Below are 25,795 nucleotides of genomic sequence, written 5' to 3'. Positions count from 1 at the left end.
TTTAATTCACCAGAACACAGACACAAGGGATTTCTTTCATTGCTACTTAATTTGAGATGTTATGGGTAGGGGCAAAATGTTTCATAAAGATGTGATAAAATGTCATATGTATTACAACTGCCTATCTTTGGAGCTAAAGGATAGAATCATTGTTTTATTCTATAATACCAAACCAAGAGTTGATACAGGAAACACATTTTCTTGTACTAATTTGTACATCATTCACGTCAGATCAGGTCTTTCACTTTATTGATGAATATAGAAAAGGCATCTTTGAATGATACAGTTAATCTCTGAAATTAGAATAACAGCTGATGAGGCTACCGATAAGTAGTTGTCTATTAGCATTTGTAAAAGAAATTAAAAAGACACAGCTAATTTTATGGAAATACAGTATTTCTAAGAATATCTTCTTATAACTAACAATACATATTTATATAAATCAGATTTACTCTTCTAGTTTATAAGATTTTTAAAATCAAGGATGTTAGTATGACAACTTTTACACATGATAATTATTTTTAACAAAGTTTTTATTTTGGAATAATTTTAGATTCACAGAAAAGCAGCAAAGCTAATACAGGGAATTCTCACATACTCTTAACACAGTTTCCCCTAATACTGACATCTAACATTCCTATGGTACATTTTTTAAAACCATGATGCCAACATTCGTTCATTGCTATTAACTAAGCTACAGATTTCATTTGGATTTCACTAGTTTTTCCATTAAGGTCAACATAAGTATTTTTGAATAGTCAGCAGAAAAGGGGAGTTTAATTTTACAGTGGCAATTTTTGAGCCATCAAAATAATATTCTTGAGAAAATTCTTGTTTATCAATATATTGCCTTTATAAAGATTTTTCTTCATTAAATGATGCATGTGAAATATAAGTGACAATGAAAATGCAGTGACAAGATAGTTGAAGAATTGTAAGGCATTCAATTGAATAAAGAATTTCTGAAATATAGATAAAAGTCACATTAAGATAAAATGTTAAGTGGTAAGAATAAAATTTGCCATTCTCACCAGCTATACAGATATGATAGGATCACTAGAATGCATTATTTCAAAATATTTTTGCTAATATTCATATGTGAAAAATATCCAGGCTACAAATTGATTTTTATTATAACTGTATTTTTCCACGTTATGGTGTATTTTTCACACTGTAGGATGCTCTTGTTTGAGGAGAGAGATGTAGGGTTTATGGGGAGCAGAATCTCCCATAAAAGAGAATGCTATTGGTTTTGTTGTGTCTGATGAAGAAAAGGAATGGGTGGTCTGCATTGAATTCAATGGAGGGGAGTCTAATTCGCAAAACCATCTCACTCGCAGTGCCAGCTGCAGCCTCTGTACCCTGTTCATTTATTTCCACAAAAGACTTGTGGAAAACCTGGGACAGAAATAGGTTTCTGTCCATAGACATTCCTGAGAAATCAGCTTTGCTCGGGTTAAAAGCATCACTCATCCCCATGTTGCTCAGGGTTGACTTGAGATCATAAGACTCTTCCAGTTTGAACTTGGGAAGATGCAGCTGCACGTCATACAACTCCATCATGTCTGCACTGGTCCACTCACTCAGCTTCTCATAGGTGATGGCCTTTTCCAGCTGCAGGTTTGGAACCAAGGAAGAAAGAGTCATTAATTTCAACGTGGAGTGAGAAATATTGGTTGAGGGAGACCTCTAGAGATTACACTGATGAATTTTGATTATTCCCATTACCAAGGGTATTGAAACACACATTTGGAAATTCTCTGTTTATAATGAGATCCTTCACACTGTTGACTGACAGAATCTTTGTTTTACAGATTAATAGTTCTCAGGATACAGGAGAATTAGACAATGATTCAAAATCAAAGTACTTCTATAATGACATGCAAGACATCGACTACACTCACGAATACATCAATACAAATAAGCATTGAGATCTTGTCTACACAAAAGCGTATACTCTACCACAAGTTGTATACCAGGGCACAAAAAACATTAGTTTTGGGGCTGGCCTCGTGCCCAAGTGGTTAAGTTCACATGCTCTGCTGCAGCAGCCCAGGGTTTCACTGCTTCGGATCCTGGGCATGGACATGGCACCGCTCATCAAGCCACACTGAGGCAGCATCCCACATGCCACAACTAGAAGGACCCACAACTAAAATACACAACTATGTACCAGGGGGCTTTGGAGAGAAAAAGGAAAATTCAAATATTTAAAAAAACAACAAAAAAAATTAGTTTCAATAACATGGGAGACAGTTCTTTGAAAAAGAATTCTGAGATAAAATAGTATGTCTATATTCTATAATCAAAATATAACATTAGTAACTACAAACTATAAAAAAAAGAAAAGAAAAGAAAGAAAAATCCCTAAATCTTAAGAGTAATGATTTTTTTTTAAAGTGGTTTTGAGGGTGCTTTTTCTCCTCTTTATATTTTAAATTTTAAAAACAATAAATATATATTTATGTATATATACATATACATAGTGTGTATGAGGAAAAAAAAGTGAGTTTGTTTTTTTTACATAACATGTTTGATTCAAAGCACATGCTTTGGCTACTTTGATAGATTTTGGACTGAAGTACTAATGTCAATGACATAAATGTAAATGATGTACATTAATAATGTGGCAATTCTGGGGCTAGCCCCATGGCTGAGTGGTTAAGTTCCCACGCTCCGCTGCAGGCGGCCCAGTGTTTCGTTGGTTCGAATCCTGGGCGCGGACATGGCACTGCTCATCAAACTACGCTGAGGCAGCGTCCCACATGCCACAACTAGAAGGAGCCACAACGAAGAATATACAACTATGTACCTGGGGGCTTTGGGGAGAAAAGGAAAAAATAAAAAACATCTTAAAAAAAATAATGTGGCAATTCTTTAGCTCAGGAACCTACACTTTTAGGAAGAATGTGACTCTAATGGTTTACTGTCCACACTTGGTCTTGTTTTTACCATACTCTCCAGTTTCACAAATTTTTAACATAATTTGGAAATCTTTTCTACACTCTCGTAGGGCCATGGGAACTTATAAGTATAAAGAATCTGGCACACGTGAAAAATAAGCACTGTGCAAAGAAGACAAACCACCTATTGCACAAGAAACTGGTGTTCAATTTACACACACCAATTGCTCAGAAACATGGTCTGACCAAAGTTATGTCAGGCTTAATACAAACTAGGCTGATTAACAACTGGAATAATATTTGAAGATGGTACTGAGACAGACTATTTCTCCTTAAGACTGTTTACTTGATAAAAATGCTTTTAAAAAGTTTTAGAAGTCAGTTTAATATTTTAAAATATATATCTAAAGCTAGATTAATGCAAGTGACTAAGAATTTCATGTCCAAGTAGGTAGGTTCTACCTGAGGGAGAAGAAAAACTTAGGCTGACGGAAAGATTGTTCTGATTAATCCAGACAGCCATGGGACTGACAAAAATATCTGTATCTGTTGTTTGCATGGCTGTTTGTGTGGCTACCCCATGCTAGAGGTGTCTATAGATTGCTTAACATTTCTGAGGAGTAGTAATATCAACTTTACAGAGTTTTGTGAAGCTTAAACAATATTGTGAAGGTCAAGTATCCAGGGCTCAAGGTAGGTTGGTTGCCTTCCTCCACAGGAATTAAAGAACAAGGAGAACATTTCCTTATTTTTTCCTCAGGAGGAGAAGCATCTTCATGTCAGACAGATAACGTGTTTACCTGAGCCAGCCCGCCAACATCTTCTGGCAGTAGTATGAGCAGGCTGAGGTCGCGGTTCTCATAATAGAGTTGAAGGCCTATGACTTGTGGGTTTTCTACGTGAAAAACTTGAAGTTTTTGTTTCATTGACATCATTTGCACTGGTTTGCTTGTAGTCTGTAAAAAGTAAGTAGCAAAGTTACTGAGGAGGAGTTCCATCAAATGCTTAATTCTTCATCATCATTGGTTCCCAGTAGTCTGGGACACTGGCAAAATTGGTGATCCTCTGCTAAATGCTGAATAAGGTTATTCAGACCTTGTTTCTGGAAATATGTATTATACAGAATAACATCATCAATAGGTGCTTTGAGAATTTCTTTCTTAATGCTATTGTGGCAATCTTCATAAAAGATAGCAAGCTACATTCTACCAAACACTTAAAAGAGTATCTAATCTTATGCCCACTAGATAAATACCAGTGATTCAGAAATTGAGTAAGGTGCGTTTCATGTGCAAACAATCGAGAAGTATTTTAGTATCGTAAAACTGAAATTCACTTAGAGAATGAAAAGAGAAGCAATAGACTAAGAGATAATACTTTAAAAACACGTATTTGATAAACGACTGGTATCTAAAATTTACAAAGAACTCTTAAAGCTGAACAATAATAAAACAAACAACCCAATTTTAAAAATAGGCAAAAGATATGAACTGATACTTCACCCAAGGAAGACACACAACATATGAAAAGATGTTCGATCATATGTCCTTAGGGAATTGAAAATTAAAACAATGAGGATACCACTACACACCTAAAAGAGTGGCTAAAAGTCTACAACACTGACAACATCATCAACTGGTGAGGATATAAAGCAGAAGGAACTCATTCCCTGCCAATGGGAATGCAAAATGGAAGCCACTTTGGAAGACAGTTTAGTGGTTTCTTCCAAAGCTAAACACAGTTTTTTCATGTGATCTGGCAACTGTGCTCCTGGGTATTTACCAAAATGAGTTAAAAACTTGTGTCCACACAAAATCTTGGACACAAATGTTTATGGCAGCTTTACTCATAATTGACAAAAACTGGAAGCAACCAAAATGTCCTTCAATAAGGTGAACAGATAAAAAATCTGCTACATCCATACAATGGAATATTACTCACCAATAAAGTGAAATATCTATCAAGTCACAAAAAAACATGAAGAAACCTTAAATACATACTGCTAAGTGGGAGAAGCCAGTCCAAAAATGCTACATACAATATGGTTCCAATAGTATGACATTCTGAAAAAGGCAAAACTATACACACAGTAAAAAGATCAGTGGTTGCCAGGGGTTTAGGGAGAGGGATGAATAGGTGGAGTACAGGGCGTTTTTAGGACAGTGACACTGTTCTATATAATACTGTAATGGTAGATACATGACACCATGTATTTGTCAAAACCCATAGAACCGTCAACACAAAGAGTGAACCCTAATGCAAACTATGGACTTTAGTTAATAATAATGTATCAATATTGGCTTATTAATTGCAACAAATGGACCACACTGATGCAAGGTGTTAATAATAGGGGAAACTGTGTGTGTGTGTATGTTTGTGGCGGGGGGCTGGTATATGGGGACTCTGTATGTTCCTCTCAATTTTGCTGTAAATCTAAAAACGGTCTACAAAATTGTCCATTTTTAGTAAAGCCAATGGTAAAACAAAAACAGAACCCTACAATTCAGATGTTGTAGATATATGTTATTTATCCATTCTATGTGCAGCTAAGTGTCAATCACAAAGTCCTACCCTTCTGCTAACGTAGTGGCCATATGACTATGTCTGTTCATGCGGGATACTCCACAAGACAGTGATTGTTTCAGGGATAAGCACACGAATGGCATCGACCAGAGTTAAACTTGGGAGCATTCTATTAAGGTTAGTAGCAAAGACTTTCCCTATCTAGTAGAGTTGTGAAGCTAGAAGACTGAATATGGGGCAGCCATGTTCCCTGGTCATATGGATCAATTTCATCTTCAGTATTAGAGGAGGGCAACAACCAGAGGGGAAAGAGAGAGAGAGAACTGAGATGGTGTTTTGAGACTCTAGAGATCCCATTCCTGGGCTTCTTAGTTCCTCTTAGTTACATAAGCTAATGATAATACAATTCCTGTTTTACCAGAACTAGTTTGGAATGCTTTTCAGCTGAAAATTCCTGGTGAATATATTAAGCCAGGTAACTATCTAACTCATTTCTAGTTAACCTATTGGATTACATCTTCAGTCCCTTCCCTGGATTCCGCTGATTATCTGAGCACTGCCTATTGCACACATCCACGTGATTACAGCAATAGGTCCTCAGCAGCACTGTTTGTGTGAGATGACCCACCCCAGGACTAAACAACTTTAACAAATTTTGGCTAATCAGTTCCTTTCCTAAGAACTTGGAATGAGATCTATCAGACTGGTCTCTAGAATGGAGCAGGTGTTGTGGGCAGCCACGTTCTGCCATTGTGGACTGGGAAGCAGAGAAAGTTAGACTTCAGCCTGGGAGAAGAACGATGGGAGAAACAAAGTTGAAACGATACGGAATGAATCTTGACAATATTTAAATCCTTGTTTCCACTCAAGTCTCAAGACCTTGGATTCCAGCCACATTCCAGCCCTTGGATTCTATGAGATATACCTGTCACTTTATATTAATCTCCCTTTTTGCTGTAGTGGGTTCCCGTTACAAAAACAAGCTTGTTGTGTCCTAACACAGAAAGAAACCTTAATGGAAGCGGTGAGATTTTAAATTTTTATTTTTTTTTTTTTACTTATAGAAGGTTAAGAAATTGGTAGAAGATAGCATTGGTTTAGTAGAATGAAAACAGAACTAACAGTGAAGAGTTTTGGAGTGTGGTTCTGGTAGACTTCTAACTTAGGCATGGCTCCAGGCACTTAGCCATGCTGTATTTCTCACCTGGGAAATAAATATAACAATTACCTTACCTACTCTACCATAGTTGTAGCAAGGACTGAGTGCCAATATATATGAATAGTCTTATTTTTAGAGAAAAACAATGAAAGAGGAATTTCCAGGTAGGATGGCACAGGGGCCTTTTAGCTCAGCCTTAGTAAGAGCCATGGTTTACAGGAACATATATTCAGAAAGAAGAGTGAATTAAAATAGAATCCCCTTTACGATTCCATGCAAAACTCCATAGTGATTATTAAAAAGTTCCCACCTTGTTTATTCTGAAAGGCTTTTCTGTGGTGTCTTGGACTAAGAATTGCTGTTCCCAGATTCCTTTAAAGTAAAGGGCGTTCACTAGAACCATTTTGGTTGTAGGATCCACAGAGTCATCAGGTAGGAGATTCAGGATTTTTCCTACAAGAGCAAAAGGACATGTTTCAAATAATATAGTTACATCCTGGTGATACGCCAAACTTATAAAAGTGATGATTATGAAATATTGTTAAATGATAACATCTTATATCCACCACTGATCCCAACCAGGAAGTTAGCATTGATAGAATACTAATAACAGATCTTATTCAAATTTCATCTATTGTTCTAACAAAGTTCTTTTTCCAGACGAGAAATCAATCCAAGATCTCAAGTTGCATTTAGTTGTTATTTCCTCATAGTTACCTTTAATGAGGACATTTCCTCATTCTTTTTTTGTCTTTCACAACCTTGACACATTGGAAAAGGTTTTATAGAATGTCCCTCAATTCTCAGTTCAGATTTGTCTCATGTTTCCTCAAGATAATATTTAGTTATGCACTTTTGTGAGAATACTACTGTTGTGGGTTGAATTGTGTCCCCCAAAAAGACATGTGAAGTCCCAAACTCTGGTCTCTGTGAATGTGATCTCATTTGGAAATATGGTCTTTGCAGATATAATCAAGTTAAGGTGAAGTCAAAAACGTCTATCTTATTAAGCCACTGTAGTTTGGGTCTCTTTGTTATGGCAGCTTAGCCCATACTCTAACTAATACATGACCCTATTTTTAAAATTAAGGTTATATAGAACATTTAATACCACATTTTTGTTAATTAGTAGCTATTTTTATTTATGTAATACAACTTTTTAAAATAGTTAAGAACAACTAAAATTAGATACATTTAACTTTTTGATTTCCCTTTTTATTTAAAAAAAAAGTTTAAGTATGGAAAACAATAGTAGGTAAAAGAAGTATAATAAAACAAAAATTAAATGAAATCCAGAGCTCTGGTTTTCCGTTTCTAGTGGTTGCTGGTGAACTGGCTCTGGGTCGGGGTAGGAATGTGGAGAGGGAGGCTGCTGATGTGTAGCCCATTTCCCTGGTGTAAATATTCCCCCCACAGTGATTTCCAGCTACCAGCGTGAAATCACTGAAAGAGAGGTTGGGAAGAGATGTGCACGTTCAGGAAATGGGCTCCTGTGAGCCTGCACGAGGGCCCCAGCAACCTCTCGGCTGCCTGCTGCAGTCTTCCCAGGGGCACATCACAAGCGTTTGTGGAGCTTTATTTCAAAATTCTGGGGGCAGCACTTCTAGATTCCAGTAGATCTGAGGTGTGGCTTGGACATGTCTATTCAAAACAAAACAAATACCCAAAAAGAAAGAGACTTTTTGGGTTTTTAAATTCTTTTTTTAATTTGAGTTCATAATACTTTACATCATTGTGAGATTTCAGTTGTAAATTATTTCTTGTCTGTCACCACGTAAGTGCTCTGCTTCATTCCTTATGCCCACCCACCTTCCCCTGGTAACCACCGAGCTGTTTTCTTTGTGCATGTGTTTGTTTATGAAATTCCACATGAGTGAAATCATCTGGTGTTTGTCTCCCTCAGTCTGGCTTATTGCGCTTAGCACAATTCCCTCCAGGTCCATCCATGTTGTTGCAAATGGGATGATTTTGTCTTTTTTTCTGGCTGACTGGTATTCCATTGTATCTGTATACCACATCTTCTTTATCCAATCATCAGTCAATGAGCACTTGGATTGTTTCCATGTCTTGGCTTTGTGAAGAGTGCTGCAATGAACATAGGGGTGCATATGTTACTTTGGATTGTTGATTTCAAGTTGTTTGGGTAGATACCCAGTAGTGGGATAACTGGGTCATATGATAGTTCTATTTTTAGTTTTTTGAGGAATCTCCATACTGTTTTCCATAGTGGCTGCACCAGTTTGCATTCCCACCAGCAGTGTATGAGGGTTCCCTTTTCTCCACACCCTCTCCACAACCTCTCCTCTTTTTAGTCTTAGTGATTATAGCCATTTTAACAAGCTTAAGGTGGTATCTCAGTGTAGTTTTGATTTTCATTTCCTTGATGTTTAGTGATGCTGAACATCTTTTCATGTGTTTATTGGCCATCTATATATCTTCTTTGGAAAAATGTCTGTTCATATCCTCTGCCCATTTTTTGATCAGGCTGTTTGTTTCTTTGTTGTTCGGTTGTGTGAATTCCTTATGTATTATGGAGATTAACCCCTTATCAGATATATTATTTGCAAATATTTTCTCCCAATTGATGAGTTGTCTTTTTGTTTTGATCTTAGTTTCTTTTGCCTTGTAGAAGCTTTTTAGTCTAATGAATTCCCACTTGTTTATTTTTCTTTTGTTTTCCTTGTCTGAGAAGACATTGTACTCGAAAACATCCTTTTAAGTTTGATGTCAAAGAGTGTAATACCTGGATTATCTTACAGAAGTTTTATGGTTTCAGGACTTGTCTTCAAGTTTTTGATCTGTTTTGAGTTCATTTTTGTGTATGGCAGGAGATAACGGTCTACTATCATTCTTTTGCATGTGGCTGTCCAGTGTTCCCAACACTGTTTATTGAAGAGACTATCTTTTCTCCATTGTATGTTCTTGGCACCTTTGTTGAAGACTGGCTGCCCGTAGCTATATGATTTTATTTATGGGCTTTCAGGTTTGGTCCATTGACCTGTGTGTCTGTTTTTGTACCAGTACCATGCTGTTTTGATCACTGTGGCTTTGTAGTACCTTTTGAAGTCAGGGATTGTGATGCCTCCAGCTTTGTTCCTTTTTCTCAGTACTGCTTTAGAAATTCAGGGTCTTTGGTTGCCCCATGTGAATTTTAGGATTCTTTTTTCTATTTCCGTGACGAATGTCATTGGGATTCTGATTGGGATTGCATTGAGTCTGTAGATTGCTTTGAGTAGGATGGACATTTTAACTATGTTTATTCTTCCATGCCACGTGTGTGGAATCTCTTTCCATCTCTTTATGTCATTATCTCTTTCAATAATGTCTTATAGTTTTCGTTGTATGAGTCCTTTACCTCCTTAGTTAAATTTATTCCTAGGTACTTTTTATTCTTTTTGTTGCGATTGTAAATGGAATTGTATTCCTGAGTTCTCTTTCTGTAAGTTCGTTATTAGAGTACAGAAATGCAGCTGATTTTTGTAAGTTGATTTTTTACCCTGACACTTTACTGTAGTTGTTAATTATTTCTAATAGTTTTCCAGTGGATTATTTAGAGTTTTCTATATATAAGATCCTGTAGTCTGCAAACAGCAAGAGTTTCACTTCTTCACTCCCTGTTTGGATTCCTTTTATTCCTTTCTCTTGCCTAATTGCTCTGACCAAAACCTCCAGTACTATGAATAAGAGAGGTGGTAGAGGGCATCCCTGTGTTATCCCTGTTCTCAGAGGGATGGCTTTCGGTTTTTCCCCATTGAGTATGATGAAAACTGTGGGTTTGTCATATATGGCCTTTATTATGTTGAGGTAATTTCCTTCTATCCCCATTTTGTTAAGAGTTTTTTTCATAAATGGCTGTTGGATCTTGTCAAACACGTTCTCTGCATCAATTGAGAAGATCATGTGGATTTTATTCCTCATTTTGTTAATGTGGTATATCATGTTGATAGATTTACAGAACCATTCCTTCAATTCAATTTGTTGAACCATCCCTGTCTCCCTGGTATAAATCCCACTTGGTCATGACATTTGACCATTTTGATGTATTGCTGTATTCAGGTTGCCAATATTTTGTTGAGGGTTTTTGCATCCGTATTCATCAGAGATACTGGCCTGTAGTTTTCCTTTTTTGTGTTGTCCTTGTCAGGCTTTGGTATCAGAGTGATATTCGCCACATACAATGTGTTAGGAAGCATTCCATATTCCCTAATTTTTTGGAACAGCTTGAGAAGGATAGGTATTAAATCCTCTCTGAAAGTTTGGTAGAATTCCCCAGGGAAGTCATCTGGTCCTGGGCTTTTATTCTTTGGGATGCTTTTGATTACTGTTTCAATCTCTTTACTTATGATTGATCTTTTCGGATTCTCCATTTCTTCTTGATTCAGCTTTGGGAGGTTGTAAGTGCTAAGAATTTATCCATTTCCCCTAGATTGTCCATTTTACTGGCGTATAGTTTTTCGTAGTATTCTCTCATAATCCATTGTATTTCTGTGGTATCCATTGTTATTTCTCCTCTTTCATTTCTAATTTTATTTAGCTGAGCTTTCTCTCTTTTTTTCTGTGTAAGTCTAGCTAGGGGTTTGTCAATTTTGTTTATCTTCTCAAAGAACCAGCTCTTTGTTTCATTGATCCTTTCTATTGCCCTTTTTGTTTCAATAGCATTTATTTCTGCTCTGATTTTTATTATTTCTCTCCTTCTGCTGAATTTGGGTTTTGTTTGTTCTTCTTTTTCTAATTCAATTATGTGTACTTTGAGATTGCTTATTTGGGATTTTCTTGTTTGTTAAGGTGGAGCCTGTATTGTGATGAATTTCCCTCTTAATACGATTTTTGCTGCATCCCATATGAGTTGGTATGGTATGTTATCATTTTCATTTGTCTCCAGATATTTTTTATTTATCCTTTAATTTCTTCAGTGATCCATTTCTTCTTCAATAACATGTTGTTTAGTCTCCACATCTTTGTCCCTTTCTCAGCTTTTTCCTTGTAATTAATTTCGGCTTTATAACATTGTGATCAGAAAAGCTGACTGTTGTTATTTCAATCTTCTCAAGTTTATTGAGGCTTGCCTTGTTTCCCAACATATGGTCTATCCTTGAGAATGTTCCATGTGCACTTGAGAAGAATGTGTATTCTGCTGTTTTTGGATGGAGTTTTCTGTGTATGTCTATTAAGTCCAACTGGTCTAGTTTTTCATTTAATTCCACTATTTCCTTGTTGATTTTGTCTGGATGATCTATCCATTGATGTGAGTGTAGTGTTGAAGTCCCCTACTATATTGTCTTATTATTAATATCTCCTTTTAAGTTTGTTAATAGTTGCTTTATGTACTTTGGTGCTCCTGTGTTGGGTGCATAGATATTTATAAGTGTTATTCTTCTTGATGAAGTGCCCTTTTGATCATTATATATTGTCCCTCTTTGTCTCTCTTTAGCTATCTTATCTTGAAGTCTACGTTGTCTGATATAAGTGTTGTGACACCTGCTTCCTTTTGTTTGCCATTAGCTTGGAGTATCGTCTTCCATCCCTTCACTCTGAGGCTGTGTTTGTCATTGGAGCTAAGATGTGTTTCCTGGAGGTCTTGTTCTTTAATCCATCTCGCCACTATGTCTTTCTATTGGAGAATTCAATCCATTTACGTTTAGGGTGATTATCGATATATGAGGGCTTAATGCTGCCATTTTATCACTCATATTCTGGTTCTCCTGCATTTCCTTTGTTTCTCATCCTGTGTGTTTTGGTCTACGAATTGAGCTATGTAGTTTTTTATGTTGTGTTTCTTTGTTTTCTCCTTATAATTTGTGTCTCTGTTCTGCTTTTTTCTTTAGTGGTTACCATGAGGTTTGTATTCAAAATCTCGTGGATAAGATAGGCTGCTAGGGCAGTAGGGGATCTTTGCTGTTCCCGCAGATGAACTTCCGCTTCCCCGTTCCTTCCCTCTCAGAGGCCTCCTACAGTCCCAGATTACAGTCTTTAGGGGAGGGAGTGAAGTTTTTTCTTACCCCATTCGACCTCCCCCAAGGGGGGCTCCAGCCTGTCTGCCCTCCATCATATGGCTGCATGGATTTCTCTGATGCTTTTTTGTGTTGTGTTTGGTTGTTCCTCTGTTAGCATATGAATGTTTATTTTGTTGTCTGTTGGAGGGGAGAGATTACTGGCAAAGCTCATTCTACCATGTTTCTGACATCACTCCTGTGCCCTGACTTTTTGGTATTAAAAATTAAATTTAAATTTGGTTTTAAATGCTGATGTCAAAACTTTCTGAAACGTTTTAGTACTTGTTTTTCTATCTTATTGAAGATAATATATTGAGCTTAATTTAAAATTTCTTTGATGATTCAACATGGGGAGGTCTTCTGTGGCATTCTGTATTTTGGTTTTTGCACGAAAGTTTTTTTTTTTTAAAGCTCTGTGTCATTTTATTTAATTACTCTACCATTTGATAAAGTTATATATGCAAATAGAACATATTGAGGATTGTGGTTTGCACAGATTGGTCTCAAGTTGAGATCCAGTGATTTAAGTTTTACTGCATTGATCTCTAGGTTCACAAGCTTTCAAGGAACCTAGCCTCTTGAACCCACAGCCACGTTAGGACATTTAAAATATAATTTAGATTACAAAGGGTGTGTAACATGTGCTTAAATACACCTTCAAAGTAACACACAGAGCAAGTTTGACTCCAAAGAAAATGTTTTACTCTCCTCTTGAGTGTGAAAGTGCCACCTACTGGCTCACTCATTGCTCACATCCTTGGTACTTATAGGTAATCAAAAGAACATTCTCTTTGTAGATAAATCAGGGTTAGTTCTGTTGAGCACATATTAACGTGACACTAGAGTGCCCAATGTGCCAAATGTGTGATAGATTTGAGGTCTACAAACATGTAGACAGTAATCATTGCTGATTCTCCACTTTCAAGGAGATTATAGACTATAAAGGGAGACAAACAAGAAAAAAATAATTGCAACCTATTACTGATATTATCATTGAGAATTTGATTGAACGCCAGTTGTCCCAGTAGTCCACATGGCCACTTGGAAGAAGATTTGGTTCAAAGTTTAAGGAAAGAAGCTTCTTTTAGGTAGTTTAGATAGAACCTAGTCATGCCAAAGAGTTTCTGGCAACTTTTCCTTTAGGATGTGTGAAACTCTGTCTTGACAAAGTGGAAGTTTCTAAATAATTGATTAATTCCTCATTTTATTTGATGTTGAATAGCCCTCAAATACCAAATAATTGTGTTCAGTATGTAAAAGAAAATACAGAAGGATTACGGCTTTGTCTTTCTGGAAGATTCTACTTCTGAGAAATATAGTCAGCAGGGCCAGCTGGAGAAATGAAGTCAGGGGAAGTAGGAAGCAGAGGCTTAATAAAAGATTCTGACCTTGCCCAGGGTGAGCTTATTTTGGGGGACTTCTCATTTAACCAGTGGTATGACAACAGAGGATTTTTCAAAGTGTGGCCATTCTATATCTTGACTGTATAGTAAGTGTAATCTGAGGTCTACTCAATTTAAAATATTATTCTCTCAGTTCGGCATTGAAATCAAAACTTCCGTGCTGTCAAATGGGGTAGCCACCAGACACATATGACTGCTTAAATTTAAACTAATTAAAATGAACTAAAGATAAAATTTCTATTCCAGTCGCATTAGCCATGTTTCAAATCATCTGTAGTCACATGTGGATAGAGCATGTGACTATACCACATTGGACAGTGCAGCTTTTTGGCACATTTAATCATTACAGGAAGATCTCTTGGAAAGCTCTGAATCTAGACAGTTGGGTCTTATCCTGCTCCTTCAGTGTGTCAGTCTACACTGGGGAAGCATGGTAAGGACCCTAAGAACCACGCTTAAACAGCATCAGACAGTGGCTCTCCTCGGTTCCAAAAGGCTTTGCTGGGTGTAAGAGAGCAGATCAGTTGCTCCTGGCCTTCCTATCCATAGGGTTCCCACCTGTCTTCCAGACAACATAAGGTTCTCTGGGCTGGGAATTTGAGACCTGAGGTTTAGCTCATTTCCAGCATTATTTTTACTTCTACTTCTACTACATTGAGTTTGTGTCCTGTATTACACTGTGCTTTTTCCTGTAAAATCACATTTGGTCCTTTTGCAAAGTGGATCCATGCAAGTACTCAGTAAATGCTAGCTAATTTATGATTCTAAAAAACTGACTTTTTGCATGAATGCAAATCAGGAGTAGGTTACGTATAGTGGTCACTCTTGCCTCACTGTGGCTTTTGAGTCACTAGTTCAATGAAAAAGGAACTGAGAATACAGGGCTGCCAACTTCCTGAATTCATTCTAATAACTATTAATGTTCTAAATAACTGCTATGAGCAGGCCTGTTGTGTATGAGTGATTCAAAGCTGAAACTCCAATAAGGCAACGTTATTGCACTTGGGGTCCTTGAGGCCAGTAGGGGAGGAAGAGGCATCAGCAGTTAATCAATAACAGTGTGGTAAGTGTCAAGGTAATGGTTCCCACAGAGTGCTATGAGAGCAGAGGAAGGAAGCCTCAGCCCAGCCTGGGAGCCAGAAGCTTCCTGGGGACTTATAGCTGAGTGAAGCCCTGAGAAATTCTCCTGTGGTGGTGGAGAGATTGAGAGTGACAGGGCAGGGACAGGTATTTCAGATACAGGGAAGAGCGTAAGCAAAGGCACAGGGTTGTGAAGTAACACAGGGAGATCCAGGGATCTGTGCCAGTGAGAATTCCTGAAGTATCAATTTTGAGTCAGGGAGTGTCAGTTTAGGGAGCTCGAATTCATTCTGTAGGTCATGGGGCACCATGGATGGGTTTTGAGTACAGGAGTGATCTGTCCTTCTGGTCTCATTCTTATTTTAGGTGTCATTTGGTTGCCTAAATGGAGACTGGATTTGAGGGGAGCAAGATTAGAGGCAGATTATTGTATTAATGCAGGTAAGTGATGACAAAGAATGAAAGCAGAGGAGGAAGAGATTGGAAAGAAAAGGCGAATTCAGAAACATTTCATGTACTTTGATGCAAAGCAAGGGCTTAATTATTAATCTTCATTAATAATTACGCCTTTTGTATTTCTTTGTGAGATGTAATGGACAATCAATAGAAATATCAATTTAAAAGTCAGTCTGATGATGTATTGAAATGAGTTCAGACTTTAGAACTAAACTGAGTTCTATTTGTATCTTGTTTCTAAAGCTTTAAACTTTGTGTTATTTCTCTAAAACTTCAGTCCTAATTGCTAAAATAAGGATCATAATAAAAGACTGCTAAATTACCTATGAGAATTCTTTCACTATTTCCTTTTAGAAATAGAACTCTCAAATTTTAGGTGGGCATGTGGCTACCCAGCTAAAACTACACTTTACAGACCTTTATTATAGCAAGTCCAGGTGACCAACCATCCCAGTTTGCCTGGGACTGAGAGAACTTTTGGTGCCAAAACCAGGAAAGACCCAGGCAAACCAGGACAAGTTGGTCACCCTAGCATAGTGTGCATGTAACTAAGTTTGAGATATGAGTGAAATGGATGTGTGAAACTTTCAGGGCAACCCCTTAAAAGCAAAGAGGTTTTCACTTCCCCATTTCCTGTGGACTATAAAACTGACACTTGCAAGAATCATCTTAGACTTAGAAGTGAAAGCCATGTCTTGAGGATGGCAGAGCTGACTCATAATTTTGGGTTTGTGGATGGCCTTATGGAATAGGATGCTTATCTACCTTTTGACTATTATGTGAGTGAAAGATAAACTTCTATCCTTATTATTAAGCCACTATAGTTTGGGTCTCTTTGTTACAGCAGCTTAGCCCATCCTCTAACTAATACAAGACCTTATTTTGAAAATTAAGATTATATAGCACATTTACTGCCACATTTTTGTTATTAATTAGTGGCTATCATTCTTTAAAAACCACTCATGCAGCAATTTTCAAATTTCTTTTTTTCATTTACTTGCTTTTTACCCCTGGACTCCTCTTTGGAATTAGTGGATAGGATAATTTTCTTATCTACATGGTAAAGTGGGTGTTGTGACTTACATGTTTTAGATGAAGCTTATTGGGAAATCTGTGATTCTAAAAATTATGGGTGTGAATAGAAAGAAACGTTCTGAATATTTAGAATGCATTTACAGCTCTACTTAAGAAATACATAACTTACACATAACACGAATTCAAAACAATGAAACAATGCTTGGAGAAAGCCCTCTGTGGGCACCTTTGTAAAAGCTTACCCTCAGTCTGGCTTTCGACCCAAGAGTTGATCTCCTTTCTGACTCGTCCAGAAGCTTCCAAAAAGTTAACAGACTGTGGCTCTGCACCAAAGTATGTTTTCATGTCTTCTAAATATTTCTGGAAAATATAGAAAAACCTCCTTTTGTTGAGTTTGTCCAAAACAGAGAAATCAAGTCTGTTTAGATTATCAAAAAAACTAGGCAGAGGAACCATTGAACCTCCTCTCTCCATTGCTCCCTTCTCTCTTTCCTCACTGTGTTATGGTCAAAAACTAAACACCCCCCTCTTTAAATTTTCTGGACTTTGAGGAGCCATGCAGAACTCCAGGTGTGGAAGGAAGGCCTGCCTCCCACAGTTCTGGAGCTTCCACATCCTCTGCTTTTCTGTTTTATTCATTCCCGGGAAATGGGGCTGGCGTGAAAAGGGGAAGTGCCCTAGGAACCCAGGAGTGACTCTGAGGGACAAGAAGTATTGGGAGTTGTACTTGGCTCTCTTCCTGCAGCAGAGATGGACCCAAAGTGAGGCTTGTGGGTCTGGAGCTGCCTGCTGTGAACTCTAAAACACCCAAGAACCGATGGAGTCCACTGAGGAAAACTATGCTGCCATGGAAACTGACTTCTAAGCATGGACAAAGGTTTCCTCAGGCATTCTGAGAAAAAAGCTGGGCCTCTTCCTTCCTGCCCTTTGATGTTACCCCCGTGGCAGTCATCATAAGTGGGCTGTAACTGGGTTTGCTGCTTAAGAGGATGCCTGCCTTGGGGACATAATTTATTCCTCAGGATGGTTGTGGTACTCCTTCAGTTTCCTTACTTCATGAAGGAATTATATGCAGTAAAAAGGGGTGCGTTAGTTCAACTTCCAGGCAGTGGTATGAAGATTATGAAATTTAAATTCTGTCAAATTTATCATCTAGTAAAAAGAAAATTTAAAGATTCACGGGGCACCGTTCGCTATCTTGACTCATGGGTTCTGATCAACCTCTCTGAGCACATCCAGGGCCTGTGGACATTTTAAAAGATGTATCTTTCTGTGTCTCTGTGTCTTTCTTATTTCCAAGTGCTCATCCAGCTCAATCATCTCTCTTACTTCTGAATAAAACCCAAGACCATGAGACTTCTACCAATAAAAATGACTTTAAGACCTCATTTGGTTCCTTTTTTGCCTTTTGTATTAACAAAGCCCAGGTCCTGAAGTCCCCAGAGTTCCCTGGATATGGGCAGGGATAGCCCTGCTTGAAATCACATGTTTTTTCTGTTGCTATCCCTCTACCGTATCCAGTTTCCTTGCTCTTTGCCCACTGGACACCTGGGTCCTCCTGCTCTATTCTGAGATGTGCCAAAGGGTGTGGTGGGCAAACGTGAGAAGAGCAAATGCTTGGTCTGCTCCAGGGTGGACCACTCTGAGAAGCCTTTGAGTCTGAACTGAGGGCAAAGTCACAGCCTGCACTGTGGGGTTTCCTCCATCAGAGAAGGGGAGAAGCTGATATTATTCGATCTTAAGAGTCTTTCCTAGAGTCTCTAAAGTCATGATGTGAAAAGACTTGACTGACCCCAAAGTCAGCTTTTCTCTTGAGTACACAGTCTCCAGCCACACTCCTATGATCAACCCTGCCCTCTGCTTTTCAGATTTACCCTCCTTAGTTACTACACATCTTTTGTTCCATTTCCTGTGAAACAAACGTTGGCCCAGAGATTATATAAACCAGATTTCTGTGTGTGTTCATGGCTGTTGCCACGGTGTGCCGCTTTATTCTGGGCATAGAGATCTGACCACTAGATCTGGTTTGAGACTCAGTATTGGTTTCCTTTACAATTGGACATTTATAAGGTGGTCTAAATGATTTTTACCAGAAGTGCTGACCACCTTAAGACTGCCCCTGGGACCCCTAGAGAAATGTACAGAGTTTATTGACTGGTGTTACATGGCTCTCTTTTCCCCATCTACTTAAAATAACACATTTGCACTTACAATGAGAAATGGATGAGTTTTCTCCGCATAGACCCTGTTGGCTGTTTTAAGTATGTAGGCATTGCTGCAATTGTTGATTTCTGAGATAAGTGTCTGGAAATTAGAGTGGATTTCTTCAACCTTTACCAAGTTGAATTCCTTAAAAAAAAAAAAGGATTAGTCAAATGAAAATTTTGAACAGGAACTACATATATATGAACATCTGGTATCTAAATGAAATGATTTGGTGTACAGCGAACAAAAACTGAAATTGATTGTATAGTAGATAAAAAACGTTTTCTTTAATGTTATCAATGCAAGAATTTAAAAGTTGTTGGGGTATCATTTCCTTCATATTTAGTTTGCAAAGGCAAGAACAAGTTTGAAAGTGGAGCAGTTTTGAAAGGGAAGCAAAGAGGGGGAAAGATAATGGGGAAGAATATGACCCAAAAATTGTAGACATTTTGTAGTTTGAAAAATGTTTCTATAATTTTAGCATATGTTTCTAAGAAAAGGTTGTTTAAATTAGCTACTAAAATACGTGTGCTAAAAGTGCTTTCTCCTTATATTAAATAGATATTAAAATATAAGATATACCATTTTCATTTTCTTTTCACTTTCATGAAAACTTTTGATGTCCTGGTCTCTGTTAAACTGAAGCACCTGTGATTTTAATAAAAAGACAGTACGTAAGCGCACTTTGCAGGCGAGTAATCATATGAAATACACATGGGTAAATACAAGTCAATCATCCTTAAAGCTATAGAACATCTAATTAACTAACTGGGGATCTGATTTGACTTAAATGGTGTGTTAGCTGAACTAATAGAGTAAGTCAAGAGCTACCTTTAAATAAATTTTTTAAAGTATAATTTAGGTTGCTAGACTTTATTTTAATACTTTTTGTAGGATATTAGGAAGATGTTGGGAATACCCTTAGAGTGCCTTGTTTTCCAAGTTTCATTTTTGTCTATGGTTGTTTTTTGAAAGGAAGGCTAGGTGTTCAATTGAGACCATCATTTAGCAATTTAAGCAAAAGCTGCCATTGCCCCAATTCTCTGGAAAATTCAGAGGTTTTAATTGTCTTTTCTGGGTTAATACTTCAGTTCTCATCGTCTACCACCACTTGACATATAGACACCTTCTCTGTGTTTACACTAGAGTTTCATTTGAAAGTTAACAGAAGGGATGTGGACATCCTTGTTTCCCCTGAACTGTACAACAGTGGAAAACAAGGCAACAATTCCACCTCCCACATCCCGGACCCGGCTCACAATAAGGAATAAAGTCTATTTTACCAACGCTTGTGCTGAAAAGTGGTGCTAGAACAGGGACCATTTACCATAGAAAAAAAGATGCACAGGCAACTCATTAGTCTCAATTGCAAACTGAAGCTGTTAGTATTTAAATAAATGTTAAATAAAACAAGGGCAAACAACACTCAGCAATATATTTAGATGAAATGAGGCCAAATTGGTATCCATCTAAGATTAAATCTATCATATTAATGGTTAAGCGTTTTTTGGCTTTTTTGTTTTTTGAGGAAGATTAGCCCTGAGCTAACATACTCCTCCAATCCTTCTCTTTTTTGCTAAGGAAGACTGGCCCTGAGCTAACATCTGTGCCCATCCTCCTCCACTTTATATGTGGGACGCCCACCACAGCATGGCTTGGTAAGTGGTGCACATGTCTGCACCCAGGATCTGAGCCTGCAAACCCCGGGCCACTGAAGCCGAGCACACAAACTTAAGTGCTGCTCCACCAGGTCTGCTCCCGTGTGAGCCTTTTAATAATTAACCAGTTATTAACTAGTTGTGAACCAGGATATTTTTGTTTTAAACCACACAATATCCTGTGAACTACAAGAATAAGGCAATATCCTAGGTCCAAATTGACAGAATATATATTCTGCCTGTCTTACTCAGCATTGCTGGCTGTGCCCATTTCCACACTTGGCACAGAGGGCACCCTCTTGGGTGGAAATTCTGTCACTTGGCCTTTCACTTGTTATGTAATTTAAGGCTAGCTTACTCTTTCCTGTTTTTATTTTTATTTAAAACACACGTGTGTCTATTTATATGTTTATACATGCATATATATAGATAAATACATATACATACGGCTATTTTATTGTATATTTTGCTATCTATGGCTGTGCACACATTATGTTTTGAGGATGCTTACAGAAAATTAATAATTGCTTATACAATACTATTATTTTTCTATTTTTAACATTCCTAATGGACTCTTTACTTTTTTTTAATTTGTTTATTTTTGGTGAGGAAGATTAGCTCGGAGTGAATATCTGGTGCTGATCTTCTGTCACAACTTGATGAGTGGTGTAGATCCATACCTAGGATCCAAACCGGTGAACCTGGGCTGCTGAAATGGAGCACGCTGGACTTAACCACTATGCCGTGGAGCCGGGCCCCCTCATGGGCTCTTTAATTCATCCAGACAACCAAACAAAGCAAGAGGAACAGAATTCACATGATTTTTGGGTTTGTGTCTTCAAGAAAATCCTTCTGAGATTAGAAAGATGATGACTAACTCTATCACTTAAAGCTTGCTCCATAACTACTTGAAATATTTTAATAATCAAAATAAAATTGTTGATAACTTCATCATCTCTCCATCTGATTTTGCTAGAGAACACAGAATCTTAAGTGGCTTTCTTATCAACAGTTTTCAAATTGATTGCCTTTCCCAGACTTCTTTTTATGGTCTAGAAAATTTTTCAAAGTGTATCTTTTGTTTTAGAGGATATAGTTGTAAAATGTTGGCTATTTGGATCTCAGGAGAAAAATGAAGATGCAAAGTAAAGAAAACATTTTGTTTCAAGGCAGCATAGGATGATTGACCCTTCCCACTCACCTGGGCCATTTGGGCTGCAGTGGTCCCTTTGGCGCCCAAGTACACCATGGCCAATGAGGTTGAGATGCCCCAGGGAGAAAAGAAAATATTTTTACCCTCAGCAGATTCAGCTAGCTTCTTGCTAAATTCAAGGGCAAATTGGTTGATTGATTTTGCTAAAGAATCCATTGGGAAAACCTAAGAAAATAAAGCAGAGATAGAGAACATGTTAATAACCTTTTCCATTCATTTCACTTTTGCGAAAGAATTTGTAGGCTTACACAATTGTTGTTTTAATCATCCTTCATTGAAATGACAAAAATATATATTATCCAATTTGATTATATATACATAATCGTTAAAATATAATCCATCCATATATGTATGCATATGAAATTGTATGTATCATATGTATATATGTGTGTGTGTGTGTGTGTATTCTTTAGACCCCAATGGACTTTAGGAAAATTCTACTCCAATATTATTATTTTATATATCGGAAAACTGAAATCCAGAGAGTTTAAGAGAATTGCCTCAAATTTTAGTGCTAGCACATCAGAGAACGATTGGATTCTGGTCTGTTAGCAGCTCCTTCTTGGGAATGCCGCAGTAAAAATGGCCTTGGAACCAGCCCAGTGCTCTCTCAGCCCAGTGCTTCTTTTCAATATACCAAGCGGCTTCTGACTTTACATAGTAAATTAGAAATAATTATACATCTTTTCCACATTGTATTTTTCTCACTCATCTTCCATACATATTTTATGTTTTTTAACTTTATTTATTCCTTTACACATTTATATGTGATACTCTTGGTTTCTGGAATGCCTTTATCCTCCTTTATTCCATTGAAATTTAAGTCTGTTCAAATTCCTTTTTTTCCTCTGGAAGCTTTTCCTGATGTTTTGGGTGCACAGGACCATGTCTGCCACCCAAGTCCCACAACATAGTTTTGCTACTTGCTTCACACTGATCGCACTACTAGTTCTGTTTTCATGTTTATATCTTTCCAACTGTAGGGTAAGTTCCTTGAGAGCAGAACTGTCTTACGCCGCTTTGTACATCCCGAGGACAACATCTAGCTCAGAACTTTGCACAAAATGGATACTTATAAATACTTGTTTGCAATGCTCATTTCTTGGGCTCTCGCTACCTTTTTTTATGTATTTAGACTTGAAATCATGCACAATTTAGTGGGAAATGCTTATAGAGAAGTAGAGAAGTCAAGACTCTTTTGCCTTTATTCTCACTCGCTCAAAACCCTCTGAAACTGGTCTTCTTGGCACTCAGGTTGTCTCATTTTTTTGATATTCAACTTCTAAATTTCACCTCTAATTACTCTGACATTTTTATTTAAATCTTTTAAGATTGAGTCTCTATCAAAGAAATAGCTGGTTCAATCTGTGGTCATTTTATAGCCAACTAATTTCTCAAACTTGTTAAATGACCAAAAATAAATCAAATTCCTGGGCCTAGAATGTGCCATTAGTGTCAATGTCGTATAGAACTTGGTCTTCCCCTGACATCACCTGGCCCTCTGAGAAGCCTAGAATAAGAACATTAGAAAGGTCGGGAGTTCTGTCTAGTTAAATAGTTGAATCAAAGGGGAGACATGTGCAGACAAAGTTTTGGTTTCATCGTAACTTGGATTAACAGTGATACTGTTGAAATCCCGCCAGCCATAGGCTTACACTTAACAAAACAGTTTCCCAGCCTCTCAATCACGCCCCTGTTGAATTCCAGAAACTAGTAATAATCCTAGGCAAACAATTGATTAAAGAAAAAAATAATTCTAGTTTTGTAATAATTCCACACCTTCATAAAATATTTGAAACTTACCTGTGAGTAATTTTTCTTGTTATCCAATCCTTGACAGATCTTGGAAATAACGTCTCTATTTCCTTTAGGGCTATAGTCATTGAAATATTGCTTTGTTTACTGTCTACATATTAAACTTTACCTTGTTAGAACTCGTGAACTAGATTCTGTGGAAAATGCTTGAGTCTGTAGCCAAACCTTACTCATGGTAAAGGGAAGAAAGGAGACAGCACCATCTTAGGGCCTGAGATTTTTATCTACCTGTGGTTTATGGTTATTCTAGAGTTTAATTACTTGTTAAAAATTCCTGAAAACAATAAATCTCTCTAATGAAAGAGCCACTTTCTTGTGAAAAGTTACTATCTAGTTATCTCTCATTAATGACAGCATTAATATGTCCAGATGTAGCCCAGAACATAGAAGAGGAAACATTCCTGCCTTTCCTTTTTTTTTCCCTAAAGAGATTTACAGTAATGTAGTCATTAGTAAAATTTAACCCAACAGTAAAAAGTGCTTTCTGAAGGATGCAGAATATTGGAATGAGATTTTATAGGACATAATTTGTCCATACAAGGATTGGACAATGATCTTTTCAGAGAAGACTACAAATGTCCAGCTCAGAAGCCTAGTGTGCCATTTTCAGAATGAACTGCTCTTTTGCAATTTTCAGGGGCTCTCAACAGGTGCATGGATATAAGATATATCAGTTTAGGTAAATAAATACATATATATGTAAAATCTCGGTCTGTGAAGGCGCTTAGGGGAGAAGCGAGACAACTATGAGAGTAAGACAAGGATAGTGTCACTCATCAAAGTATCTCCTCCTAGACACACACACTCTTAGCATATTAGAGTTGGAAAGAACCTGGAATCCCTCTAATCCAGTTGACTCACTTAACTGCTGGGAAACAGTGCCTGGAGCGGTTACATGTGCTGACTAACGGGCAAGGCTTGCTAATAGCAGAGTTATCACAGTACTCCCATTCTCCAGATTCTGAATACAATTGCTTTGGTCATTGTATTTAGTTGTCTTTAAGATTTTAATGATAAAGGTAAGGATTGGGTCATGAAAGAGGATGAACAGGAGAAGGAAGACAAGAGGGATGACAATGAGCAGGAGGAGGCAGTGGGAAGGATTTTCATCCCCTTTTCCATAAAAAAATAGCCAAGGCCTCTTGACTTCCTGAAGATACTGATGATATTACCCACTTCACGGAGGTGTGCATTTCAGAAGATGACATCTCTCCCCAGCACTTCTATATTCACCTAAAGCCATTTTAGGGAAGTAATAGTTTGGGGTGTTTTATGATGGGCACCGGCTATAAGGTGGGGGCAGCCAGGACTTAGGCTATTCCATGGAAGAAAGCTAATGGCTCATGGAATGGTGGCCAGGACTGAATGTTGGTGATACTGACCCTGATATCAGTTTCCCCACATTAAACCCAGCATATACGGGGTTAAAACCCAAACACTCTGGCTTCCTGGCTCCAGAATCCACTATCCTCCATGGAGACAGATGCCATTAAGGACAAGCACCTGGATTATCTCCTCCCCACAAAGAGATCAGGCTGGTGGGAAAGCTGCTGACCAGCAAGGTCACGGGCTCCATCCTCTCTGCAAGTGTCTCAAGGCCAAAGACAGGCTGGTGGGAAAGCTCCGATCAGCAAGGCCATATGCTCCCCCTCCCCTATCTAAAACCCCAAATAAAAACGCTTCCTTTTAGCTTTTTGGGGAGTTTGGGATTTCAGCATTGGCTGCCCTCTCTCCTTGCTCAGCGCTGTGCAAAAATAAATTCCTACTTTCTTCCACCACACCCGGTGTCAGAAATTGGCTTGCTGTGCAACAGGTGAGCGAACTTACTTCAGGTTGGGTAACATTGGGTGGGGATGAGGGGTAAAGAGTCAAACCATTAGCTCCATACATTAATGACCAGGGTCAAATTCATGTTGCCAAGCCCACTCTGCTGAAGAGTTAGAAGGGTTTTGGCTCAATTATTCTGAGAATGGTCTATGTCTCTTTGCCGATGTTGACAGATACAGAGGTAACAAATCCAGAAATGTGACTGGAGGAAACTCCATTCATTGTCTCACAATTCCTGGCAAAACAATTTACCTTCTTTGGAAATGAATGCTCTCTCCCTCTTAACGCTCTTTCTAGTACAGACTTTTAACCAGCTCAAGGTTAAATCTCTCTGACTGGCACAGAATTCATGGGGGTTGAAACTTTATCTATTATTTCTGTTTTGGAGGTTCCTGATCATTTGTTATTTAGCTAGGCACTTCAACAAAGAAGGAAAACATAAATAAACATTTTAAGAAGAAGTGTTTACAATACCTTGTTTTCTTCCACCGGAACAGGATTGGCAATTTGCTTCTTCAGTAAGAT

The 25,795-nt window shown here is 37.8% G+C and overlaps 1 protein-coding gene across 1 annotated transcript; it reads right to left on the bottom strand.

Moving 5' to 3' along the window:
* Window positions 1-234: 234 nt before the first annotated feature.
* SERPINB10 (serpin family B member 10) lies at window positions 235-25,795 on the bottom strand. The gene is given in 8 exon segments (NM_001143952.1): window positions 235-1,614; window positions 3,704-3,859; window positions 6,896-7,038; window positions 16,795-16,912; window positions 18,764-18,901; window positions 19,340-19,405; window positions 21,617-21,793; window positions 25,745-25,795. Coding segments are annotated over 7 exon segments (1,194 nt in total). The 5' UTR covers window positions 21,785-21,793; window positions 25,745-25,795; the 3' UTR covers window positions 235-1,209.

This window comes from Equus caballus, chromosome 8 (assembly GCF_041296265.1).
Source record: "Equus caballus isolate H_3958 breed thoroughbred chromosome 8, TB-T2T, whole genome shotgun sequence".
NCBI classification, from domain to species: domain Eukaryota; kingdom Metazoa; phylum Chordata; class Mammalia; order Perissodactyla; family Equidae; genus Equus; species Equus caballus.
Note: the sequence above shows the minus strand (reverse complement) of the source record. Positions and strands in the feature narration are given on the sequence as shown.